At 42.5% G+C, this 12,654-nt stretch overlaps 1 protein-coding gene across 2 annotated transcripts in view; it reads left to right on the forward strand.

Moving 5' to 3' along the window:
• Positions 1-12,052, forward strand: part of PBX1 (PBX homeobox 1) — a 298,486-nt gene extending 286,434 nt beyond the window's left edge. For both annotated transcript variants that reach the window (XM_017534042.2, XM_017534040.2), the window contains one exon: positions 6,845-12,052. Coding sequence is in view for 1 of the 2 variants with exons in the window: in XM_017534040.2 (XP_017389529.1) it covers positions 6,845-6,937 (93 nt within the window). In the remaining variant the exon portion in view is untranslated. The remainder of the gene's footprint in view (positions 1-6,844) is intronic.
• The last annotated feature ends 602 nt before the right edge of the window (positions 12,053-12,654 follow it).

The following is a 12,654-nucleotide window of genomic DNA, read 5'->3' on the forward strand; positions in this document are numbered from 1 at the left end:
GCACCATTCCAATAGCAAGATCAAGTCACTATCTTGGTCTTTAAGGAACTGTAATAAAGAGCAGGAAATTAAACAGAGCTAGGCATAAGCTTGGTAGAGATGGTCTCAACCAGAAGAAAGAAGTTTCTGTATGAGGATACCGATGCCAAATGTCCAAGTAAGACAAGCGGCAAAACTGATTCTGAGTTACCTATGGTACCAAACTAGACCAGAACAGAATTTCTTCTGTCTGAGAGCACATGTTATCCCCAGATAGGGTTGCCAGATTTAGCAAATGGAAATATTGCATGGGATATCCTTATAAAATTACAGTGTAACGGGGCATCCCCTATTTTATCTGTGAACATCATTCCTAGATCCTAAGAGGGAAGCTGAATCTGTATATGGGTCTCACACCAGAAAGAGAAAAGATAGGGGCTCCAGGATGCAGCAGGCTGTTAGGAGACTATGTCTGTTCTGTACTTTTGCAATTCCCACTGTGCTCGAGGTGGTAACTTGGATACAGATGCGGGGTGGGATGGCCTCCTTCTCCTTGTGCCTTTCTGGAGAACACTCCTTGTCAAGACGGTGTCCTATGCTGTGCCACTGCAACAGTCAGGTTCCAGTGTCTTTCTCAATTGCTTTCCGTAAAAGCAAAACAAAACAGCATCAATATTAATTATTGTGGCTTGTTTGAGATAAGCCATGAAGTACCAAAACTCCCTGATGCCAAGTTAGTAACAGAAACGTTCACTGCCTGAAGATAAAAGTTACCCAGAAACTTGGCAGTGCTTCTCCTCTGCCTTTTGAATGTTTTCTAGATGTACACGGCTATTTACGTGTAGTTGGAGTGAATTATGGAGGTCAGGGATCTGAGGCCATATGTCTCTCCATGCCCATGTCAGAGAATGGATGTCACCATGTCACTAAGTGTTTCTTTACTTTGTCCTGTGCCTCTCCAAGAAACATTTATCAAAATCTGTGATGTGTCAGGCACTGTGGTGGGCACTTGGGAATAAAAGATAAATTCCACAGCCCTGCTTTTCTGGTCAGGTGGGTGAAACAGACATGTGAAGGAACACATGCAATACAGCAGCACATGTGCTGTGATAGAGGCACACACATAGAACTGGGGGCCTGCAGGAAGAAGAAACAAACATGGCCAGGGCACAGATGGATGTGCAAAGATACTCAAATTCAGTCTTAAACAGCAGCCAAAGTGTGAGTGGAATGGAATTGAAGGAGTGAGGGCATGGCATTCAAGGAGAAAGAAGCAGACATGAGGCTCCTACTCTGTCATGGGAAATTCATAGGAATGTAAATACTTGTGTTGATATGGGAAGCGAGCAAGATCAAGGCTGTTGCAGACCTGCTGAGGACCTTGAACCTCATCTTGAGGCCAGTGGGAAGCCATTGAAGGCTTCAACAGGGAGATGACATGCACAGAATGACACTTTTGAAAGATCGCTGTGGTGGCAGCTAGAGACAGGACTGGAGGAGTACCCAGACCGGGCCTGGATCTATTTTCCACTGTAAAATTCCCCAGGAAATTTTGAATCTTTTGACGTCCCTAATGGGGCTTTCCAGTAGCATCTTTTCATCCCCGACCATAGCTTGATGAGTGCTATCTGTGTAATCTTGGGAAAGTGTTAAGCATATCAGGAAGACATGTTTCTTCTAGCTGGATAGAAGAATGATGAATCTAGGATGTGACCTCTACTGTGTGAGCTGATGTCTCCCTGACATATAGTGGCTGTGTGTGTGTTTGCATAGAGAGGGAAAGAGGATGCCTCCATGTCTCTTTGTTTTCCTTCCTGGCCGACCCCAACAGTGCCTGGGTGATTGAGGGCCTGGAGCACGTACAGCTCCTCAGCCACGCTGAAGGCATCTCTAGTAATGGCATCTGGCCCATATGCAGATCTAGCTCCGCTCTGTGCTGACATCAGCCAGTTTGTGGCACCTCAGCGTATTTCTGGGTTGCAAATGAGAGTTTCTTAGTGCCAGGCTTGCTTGGGCTGTCACATCAGGTGATGAATTCTCTGCATCAATGGTGTGCTGCTAAGGTAAGCACAGAGGAAGAGTGGGAAAAGGAGGAGATGGGGCATGTGGTTCTTAGCCCAGCAGCCACTGCTCTGGGCTAAAAGCAGTACTGGATCCACAACAGGGAGAGAGAGGCAACTATCTATGGTCCCCGTTCTGGTTCAAGGAGGGTGATAAAGTCAGGGCCTGGGTTGCAGTTCTGTGCTGTGTGTCCTGTCAGGAGAAACCACGTGGGTTTCCCATCTGCCATTGCCCCATCCTTGGTGCAAGAGCTAGCTTCCTCTACTTTCTCAGGCAGGCATGTTTTGCATTACCTTTTAGATGAAGTTCTAGCGAAATTTGGTGTATATCAAATTATACGCCAAATTCTTTAGGGTAGACTATGGAGTAAATAGTCATTTTTATTCCTGAAACACTTTATTTCCAAATATCTTTGTGTTTGGGAAATCCAGATTTTCTTATCTCAGGAACCTGCTGCATTTTGTCCTAATTTTATATTCTATGAGCTTCTCTCTTCGTGAGCCCAGGTTGAGCCTGCTCTGCTGGCTTAGGTTTCATCTGCAAGAATTAAAAGTTACGTTGGGTCACACTTCCCAGGTGTTGCATCACAGGCCACAGAATTACCTATATAAACTGAGTGCAGATATAAACACTCTTCCATTAAAATGTTTTTAGCAATTAAAAGGGTACCTTTGGTTTCGCAGATTTTACCTCCTACCCTGTGACCCCTCAGTGTGGTTTATGACATTAGCGTTTCCAGGAATGTGTCCCTTATAAAGGATAGTTTGCATCAGAAAGTAGAGAGGGAAGCTGAGGTGCAGAAGAAAAATAAAAATAAAAGTCTTATTTTCCACCACCCCTCACCCCTGCATGGTTGTTAATGAAAGCATCCTCTCCTCTCACTGTGCCCAGAGATAAATAAATACACAAAGGCGGAGTTTCCTACTTAATATTCACCCACAGTCGAGGAAGAGGGAAGGAATTGCTCCCCAGGGTTAACGTGGCAGTAAGCGAGGTCAGCTGTTTCCCAAGACGGTGCAGCCTCTGAGCATCTTACATTAAAGCTGGAATGATACAGCTGAAGCAGCCAAAGTGATTTACAGGAAACCCGGTTAAGTTGAGTTTGCTCACAGTTTCTATCTTATGACGGTTTTAGCAGTAACAGCAGCAGATAATATACCGTTCTATAAAGCACCTCTAGAGAAAAGAATTCTTCCACACTCCCCAGTGTGACATGCTTCATCTAAAAAGTATCTATGTTTCTCTAATTTAAACCCTGTAGGCTATAATGTCCTAAATTTGGTGAGAAGTGGGAGGTCATAGCTGGCATATCCTGGAATAGGGTGGCCAACAGTCTTATTTTGCCTAGGCCATTGGGGTCTGCTGGGATCTGAGACTTTAGGTATTAACATGGGAAATTCCTGGGCAAACCCGGATCAATGGTCACCAAATCTGAGGAGGTGGGGGGAGGGGGGAGGGAGAGAGAGAGAGAGAGAGAGAGAGAGAGAGTGTGTGTGTGTGTGTGTGTGTGTGTGTGTGTGTGTGTGTGTGTGTGTGTGTGTGTGTGTATGTGCATGTTTGTGGAGGAGAGAGAGTTAAAAAAAAAAAAGGGAGTGAAAAAGACTTTGTTTAGTGTATTTTTTTTTTTTTTTTGAGACGAAGTCTCGCTTTGTCTCCAGGCTGGAGTGCAGTGGCACAATCTTGGCTCACTTCAACCTCCACCTCCCGGGTTCAAGCGATTCTCCTGCCTCAGCCTCTCCAGTAGCTGGGACTACAGGTGCCTGCCACCACACCAAGCTAATTTTTATATTTTTAGTAGAGACTGGGTTTCACCATGTTGGGCAGAATTGTCCTGATCTCTTGACCTCGTGATCCACCTGCCTCCAAAAGTGCTGGGATTACAGGCGTAAGCCACCTTGCCTGGCCCTGTTTAACGTATTTCTTTTAGACAGAAGATTTTATATACTCTTCGCTAGGCCACCTAGAATAATATAATGCTGGTTTTGATATTAGCTTGAACTAATTCCTGTCTCTACCTTCTGTGGGTTCTCTGTACCCATCTTACATACTGGTCTGAAAAAACAGAACTTTTTAAAGAAAAGAGATCAAATTTTTACTGTTTGAGTTATTTCAGATCTGGGATGACTCAAAAAGAAGTCTCCCAGAACCTTCTGGGCAATATAAGAATGCCTCGTCAGTTCCTTCTTAATGAAACACCAGAGAACTAATTTTCTTTACTAATGGCTTCATTTTTTGAACCACTTATTGTTATCTTAATGGAATTATGGCATGGCTAAATGATAGGGAGAGAAGTGATTTGTGAGCAATGTAATAGAACTCCTTTGTTCCATGTGCTGTGACATGTATGCTCACCGTTTTCGTAGAGCTTCCTTATCTGCTTATTTTATACCAAGTAGATTCTAAGATACGTGACTTTTTTTCTTTTTTTTTTTACCAGAATTTTACTCTATTCATGATATTGTACTTAAAAACTTCTGTCATGTTTTCTTAAATTTCTGTACTGCTGAGTCAGCACCCAACCCCTACCTCCCATCCCCACAGATACACACCTGTCTGTCTGTCTGTCTGTCTGTCTACCTACCTACATACATATGTACATACATACATACATACATACACACACACACACATCTATCTATTTAGATATCTATCTGGTAAACATTCACATATATAAATGAGTAGGAGAAACAGATACCAAAGCAATTATATCTGTAATCAAAGCTGACTCATTTTCCCCAAGTAGCAGGATTATGGGTCCTGTGCATTTTGTTTTTTATGTTTTTTTATTTCCCAGATATTATAGAGTAAATATATCTTATTTTTATTTTTAAAACATGATATTAAAGGATTGTCTTTGGGAAAAATAAACATAGCCACCATTCTTCGTCAGCCTAAAATGGCGCCAGAGTCTCTATTCTTGGTTGGGAAGGGAGGCTATAATGTTGTCACCCCTGTGGCAGACCTGCCTTAGAAATTTGAATTAATTCTGTTCTTGATTCTGAGTATACTACACAGTGTTTGCCCCCAAAAGTTGGAAAAGCCTTCTGTTATGACAGAAAGCATTCTTTTCCTCCTTTTTGTTCTCCGTCTAATCTCTTTATCACAAACAGCAGGAGGAAATGTCCTCCAACAGAGAAAAGGAGGAGAGGAGTGACCTGACTGGGTTAGGAGATGGGAGATTGGAACTTGAGAGCAGTTATTTGCTGACCCAGGATTTGGGAGCGGTGTTCTTGGCATTGCTCAGGATGCCCTCTTGGTATGCAGATCTTCTCTTTAGTGAGGTGTGAACAAAACCCACCCTGATGCTGAAGTAACTGGTAGGAACCGCTTTGAATTAAAAGCCTGGCTTTCCTGGGAAAATTGGCGCATCACTGGTATAAGCCAATGATAAAGAAAGCCAAGTGGATGAAAAGGGCAGAGAAAATGGAGCCTCATACAAAGGTCTCGAAGCCTGTGTTCTCAGGCATGAACCAGGACACCTGCTTTTCTCTTGCACCTCTGCTCTCTTAGGAATAAAATGTGAACGGACATTTCCAGCACCTACCAAGTGCCAGACACTCCCCCAGTGCCATAGACTTTGCAAGAGTTGAAGTGGCGGTCCCTCCCAAACAGCAACAATAATACCTGCCCCATCTCCCCTAGATTTTTCAGAGAATGAGAGGAGAGTACAATAGAAAATATTTTACCAGGGACATCTCAGACCTGGTCTGTTCAACATGAACTCCAAAGGAACACGGTAATTGAAGAGGGCAAAGGCATTTTAGCACACTTATATTTCAATGCTTTAAAACATCTAAACAATCATGAATTATGCATCACGAATTAACCACTGTAGCAAATCATTCTTGAACTATTTTAGTGCTGAGATTTTTTTTGAAAGGGGTGGTTACTCAACAGATTTTTTTAATAACGATTTTAACAGTTTTATTGTTGGGATGCTCCTGGATCTGGAGTCTTATAAAAATGATCTCCAAATATAGATCACGCCTGTACCTTCCCATCTCACCACCTCTCTGGGTATATTCACACAGACCAGTCCTATGGCCTTGGCACCACTGTTGTATCTGTAACAGTCACCTGAATTACCCCCTGTACTTTTCAAAACTCACCTCAAAGAGTGCTCCCTCCATGAAGTGTTTCCTGATGTTGCAACAAAACGTGGTAACGTTTTTATTTGAAACTTCATAACAATGGGACTCTATCATGTATTAGGTTCTGCCTTGATTTATAGTTCATTCATGGGCTTATCTCCGTGTATGAGCACATGAACGATATCTCACTCATCATTATATACCCATGAGCATCTAGTAGAGAACCTTGCATAGAACAGGTACCTGGAATCCCATAAATATATGGGACATTCAGAGCCGGAAAGAGCCTTAGAAAGCGTTTGAGCCAACCTTCTTATTTTTCAAAAGGGAAGACTAAGATCAAATAGGTGAAGGTGCTTTACCATCAACAATAGCTAGTTGTTGCCAGAGTCAGAACCAAAACCTTGAGTCTCTTGACCTGGAAGACAGCTGTCATTTCACTGCTGGCTGGGACTGAATTATAGAGTCTTTGAGAAGTTTAAACACATCATATTAGTGGGAGGTGTTAACATTGTATCCAAAGGCTCACTCGGATGACCCAAACTTATTTGAGGGTGGGGGGAATATTGTCACCCACAGTAATAGTTTCCTGTTGATGAGTATCACCCTGTGCCAGGCACTGTGCTAGGTTCTTTACACAAGTTGCCTCATTGTCATTGTCTGCTGAAAACAGCCACTCAGAGGACTGACTTCTCTCCCTTTTTCCCTTCTAGGCTAATGGAGGTTGGCAGGATGCTACTACCCCTTCATCAGTGACCTCCCCTACAGAAGGCCCTGGCAGTGTTCACTCTGATACCTCCAACTGATCTCCCAGCAATCGCATCCCGGCTGACCCTGTGCCCCGGTTGGGGCAGGGGCAGGAGGGAGGGTTTCTCTCCCAACGCTGAAGCGGTCAGACTGGAGGTCGAAGCAATCAGCAAACACAATAAGAGTCTCCTTCTCTTCTCTTCTTTGGGATGCTATTTCAGCCAATCTGGACACTTCTTTATACTCTCTTCCCTTTTTTTTCTGGGTAGAAGCCACCCTTCCCTGCCTCCAGCTGTCAGCCTGGTTTTCGTTATCTTCCCTGCCCCTGTGCCTCTGTCCTAGATTCCCGGGGTCCCTGTCCTCTCTCATATCACGGAAGGATATTTTCAACAATTAGAGGAATTTAAAGAGGAAAATAACGACAAAGAAAATAATAAAAGTGTTTGTACGTTTTCATGCTGGTGGTTTGAGGAGCCAAATTTACCTCACTCGGATCCCTAACTCCTATGTTAACAGCCAATCTTCCTCTCACTACCTCTTAGCAGGAATACGCCACATTGCCCTACTCATTCCAGGCCTCCCTGCCTCCTCTTGCTCTTCCTCCCTGGGGACAGTACTGATTGGAACACTTTCCTCCTCTTCTTCCCAGCCCCAGCTATTCACTGGGGACTGTCATAGCTGGGATTCCTAAGGTGCCACATTTTTCAGTTTCATCTCCACTAGGTTGGTTCCCAGGCAGGAAGTCAGGCAGTAGGGAAGGACACGGGAACAGCAGGTGCAGAATTCCTACAGGCTTTCTAATCCTGTGAGCAACGGCTCTCAGTTTCAGAGGCACAGTCTTTGGAGACCATTCAACACTCAGCAAGCAATGTTTAGAACCTATTGCAAAACTGGGCCTGGGTTAGGCATAGTGATGAATGCATCAGTAAGGAATAGAAAGCTCTTATCATGAAACCCTTCAACCTCAGCCATGCCTTCATACTTACACACATACATGTACATGTTGGCACATGCACCAGTTCACACCTTCACTTTCCCAAGGTGCCATGTACAATTACCTGCGTTAATAACCATAGCACTATACTTTATGAGCCCGAGAGAGGGAATTAGTGACGCTGAGTGAAGGTCACTGACACAGAGAAGCAGTATGTGTCTGGGGCTCCCAGGACCTGCAGGGCCGCTAGCATACACTTACCGGAATGGCATACGCAGGACCTGATCTTGAGGAAGGCCAGGTTTCCAGTGTGAACTAACTCCTGTTCTCACCACCTCTGGAGTGCTCAGGGAGCCACACACAGTACTTACAATGTCTTTCATGGATTTGGTTCTGTTTCATTTTTTGTTTTGTATTAGGCACACTGTATTACTTTTCCAAAATGTTACACCACACCATGTTCTTGATGCCGACCTATTGCTCTGGAGGAAAGAGTTGTTTCAGAACGTGGCTCATGTGAACTTTTGCTAGCTGCATTTGAGGACCTGAGAATCATGGGTAAAGGGGAGGTAATGTTTTCATTGAAATCATCACAGTGATTTTTATTCCCTGGGAACACAGTGTGTACTAAAAATATATGAGAAAGTAGCTTGTACTTGAAAGCTATTCTCAGATGTCACCTGAGCTCACCATCTTCATAGCCAACCCAACCAGCAATAAAGATGGCAGCTCTATCACTTGATTAAGTGGGAGGTGGTCAAATCTTTTGGTGCCTCATTTTCTTCATCTGTGAGATGGGAACTGCTATGCCTGAGTTATAAGAGGCTTGTGAGAGACTGGAGAAGTTGGTTTTACTCGTATCCAACCTGTAAATGTGAAGTCAGGGGAAGTAATGTCCCTGAAATAAACGGGTTCATGCTGTCTAGGGGCAGTAAATGGTTTTCTTGTTCTAACTCCTGATTAATATCAGAACCTTGATGTCATCACCATGATGACAAAGAGAAGAGTTGTTGATTTTCTTGGTTTTGGTCTGTCTGATTCCTTGGGAGAAAGAAAAGCTTCCAAACTAGAAAAATAGGCCCTGGTTCTCTTAGTTTGCACTTGAACCCAATATGTTGCCTTGTACATCCTTGGTCCCTGTCACATTGACTGTGCTTGGGAGGCTTCCAGGGAGTAGAAGACCCTGAGGGGTGAGAATGTCCAGCTAACAAGGACATGGAAATTCTCCATGGCACTACAGTCATAAGTAGAAAACACTCTGTGTGCTCAGAGGAGCAGGGATGCCACCGAAGAAACTGGAGGGTACGTGTGTTTGAAGGAAATGCAAAAGCTAAATATTTAGCAAAATGAGATTATGCCTTGATGACTAAAAGACACTAGAAAGGTTGTGTCTGCTAACTTCTGCCCTAATCAGAACAGATGCCTAGAAGGAGCATCTTGGTGACAACTTCATACTAATTAGAACCAGTGGAGAACTCCGTCTTAGTGGCAGGAGTATAATGAAACTGCCCACACCAGAACATGGTTGAATCACCTTTGCTTGACTTAGCGCAAAGTGCAAAAGAGACACAAAAGTGTGCTCTTGGAAACAGGAAGGGTGACTCCAGATGTGGCTTGAATGATTGCCATGTGAAGTCAATGCAAAAGGTCAGAGCAGTGCTACATTTGCACAGGCAGTTTCTCTCCGGGCAGCAGTTTGCACTGATGATCAGCTTTCATGGCATTTTCCCCACCCAGCACTTCACTTAGCCCTCTCTATATTCAGCACCTCTCCCTGGCACCCCCTGCAAGCCCACTGTCACTTCCTGTTTCCAAGGTGGCAGCCGTGGGATCTGTCCACATTAAGCGAAGTAGGAGAACACAGAGCAGCGGGATGGGTTTGGAAAAAGTGTGCCTCTGCAAACACAGCTTCCTGAGAATTCACATTAGGTCAGTCCTACGGATACCAAGAGGCACCCCAGGTTTCCTTCATTTTCTAATGGAACTGGGAGTGCTCCATTCCCCCACCCCGACCCCCCAAGCAAATTTCCCCTGATAAATGATACTAGACCCTGGGTTTGCCCACCTTGTAACTCTTCATTATCTCCTCCTTTTCATCCCTAACTGCTCCTCCCGCCGGCGTGGAATTGATACCCATGCAGTACATTTGCCAAGTGGCACCTTCTTTCAATTTATGTTTTCTTTTGCCGTGGTGGTGGTTCTTTATTTGCTGGTTGCCTTTTCTCACACATCTTTTTCTCTCTCTTTCCTTCTGCTTTTTGTTTTTCTGCCCAGAAAAACCTGACTTCGATACCAAAAAAGATGAAACTACAGAAACTCAAATTTAAAAAAAACTTTAAAAAAAAAACAAAAAATACTCAACAATTCTTTCAGCTTTATTAACATTTTCCATTGTTTCTTGCGACTTGTGTCTCGTTCTTTGTAGTATTGATGATGAACATTTGATAATGAATGTTCTTGTATATTCAGATAAAGGAAAAAAAACCAAAAAAGCGGTCTGAATTTAATAGTGTTTATAATAAAAATTTTAAAAATGACCCTCATAGCACGCAAAACAGGATGGGGAATTCCCCCTCTTCCTTCTGTGACAATGCGTATCATTCCTGCATTAGTTTTTAACACCAAACTACCTACATTCATCATTTCCCTCATTTTTCTTTTATTTTCTTGCATTTGTGAATTAGTTCAAGAATGCTAGAAAAGTGTCGAGTTGTGCACATTTATTTCTTGTTTCACAATGTTTAAAAGTGACAGTAATTCATTTTGTAAACTAAAAAAAAGGTTGGAATAGTGATCATAATAGGTACAACCTAACACATTATTATGTTTATTAACTTTGAGACCCAGAAATAAATTCTTTTCTTTTCTTTATTCTTGCTCTTAAAAATACAAAAAGAAAAAAAAAAGTTTCATTTTGTGTTATTTTTTGGTTTGTTTATGGGGGGGGCTTTTTTTAATTGTCAGGATTATGATCTTGCTGTTTTTCTTCGATATGTATACAAGGTGATGTGAAAAGATGACATTAGCATAGTAGTAAGAACAAGTAGGCTTGTTCTTCTACTTTGTTTCAGGATTTAGTTAATGCCAAAAGAGAAGATCAAGTTCATGTTGATATCTCATGGCTCACCTGCATTTCCAGAGTGTGGCACTCATGCAGACCCAGAGAAAGATAAAATCAGGGACATGCTTCTCCTTTTAGCCCTTTAAAAATTTAAGAAATTAGCCCAAGGGAACGTTTTATGCTATCAGGAAAAGTTTTGGCCATTTTTGATTCTGATTGTCACAACCAAGTACTTTGTTTTCTTTCTCCCTAATTCCATGAGTCCTCTTCCAAGTAGAGAGACTTTTTCTTCCAGAGGAATCCCACAGGAGATGCTGGTATGATGGGCACCATTGGCTAAGTAAACTAGATGCAGGAAGCGGTCCTTGGGGCCAGTCTGCCAGCAGAGTCCTGGTTCTGGACAAAGAGTTGGTGAGATGTTGGGCCAGGCTCAGTGCTGTAATTTTAATGCTAAGAGGTTGAGTTTACTTCACAGACAGTACACCTCTTAGTAATCTCTGACTTAGGCAGCTGCTTGAAGCAAATCGCAAAACCGGCTTGATTTGGAAGGCTTTTATTAGAGGAAAAAAGAAAGCCATATTATCTGAAAAAGCTTAATTTTAAATATCCCTTATTCAACAAATTATGTTCAGAAAGTGGTCAGAACTTAGGCAAGAAAAGTGAAGAAAGAATGCAGAATTGAGGGGTAACACCTTAGGAAGTGTTTCTACCCGGAAACTTGCACTCTCGAAGTCGTAAGGATATAATGGCGAGCTTTTCACATCACCTTTATGGTTTCAATCCCTAGCTCAAAGCTTTCTGGAATCTTTTATTTTTTGTAACCTTTTTTTTTCTTTTGTTAAAATAAATAAAACATTCAATGTTTTTCTCCTTTTCTCTCTTATTCTTTTCTTAAGCATTTTCATTTTGAAATGCTTTCCTTTGGTTGTTGGTTTTATTCTCCCCCTACCCCTCCCTTTTCTTATTATTCAGAGTATAAACCTGCAAAGCTCTGCTCTGTTTTGGTTTTGAACGTTTAAGCTTTTATGCTTCTGTGAGAGCACAGGCTTCTGTCCCTTTTGATTCCAACTGAACTTTTGTGTTCTCTAATGATACTAACACGGTGTAGGTTTTACAGTCTCCTAATTTGTACTGGTAATGCATATTCCAAATAAATAGTTTCTTTTGTTGCAAAAAAAAGGCTTTCTAGAGACATTCTAAGCTTGCTCAGTATGAGGTCAAATATTTTATTAAGCCCTGTTCTTTGCAATATTTAAAAAAAAAAAAAAAAAAAAAAAAACCCTTGTATTTTGTGCACATTTCTTTACTTACTGGCAACGTCTCTTTCCCCAAACTCGGCCTGTATTAGTGTAGATTATGGTTTAAACTGTTGCCCTAATCACTGAAAGGTCTGCATACCATGGTAGTGGGGCAGAGACCTCATGGGCCACCTTCTTCACTCAGGAAATAAGAAGGAAGGAAGAAAAGGTCATTTGTGAGTAAACAACAGCTGTATTACAGAGGGATAGGGCATCCCGTCCTGTCTGCTTGCAACTGACAGCCATCCACCAAGCACCAGTTCAAAGAAATGCCAGGGGTATTTTCCATAATAAATTCTAAGTCATGGCTGTATGCCCAGTGATTCTCCTTTTCTTCTCTTTGTCTGCTGTGATCTGGTCATAAGAAAATCTGTGGTTCCCAAAAGATGTTTCAGGGGAAGGAATCTAGGTTATAAATAATACCCAGTTGTAGGCTTTCAGAAGTATGCTAGATGTTACTCCCAGTGGATGTGTATCTCTACT

The sequence above is a fragment of the Cebus imitator genome, unplaced genomic scaffold (assembly GCF_001604975.1).
Source record: "Cebus imitator isolate Cc_AM_T3 unplaced genomic scaffold, Cebus_imitator-1.0 Scaffold84, whole genome shotgun sequence".
Taxonomy (NCBI): domain Eukaryota; kingdom Metazoa; phylum Chordata; class Mammalia; order Primates; family Cebidae; genus Cebus; species Cebus imitator.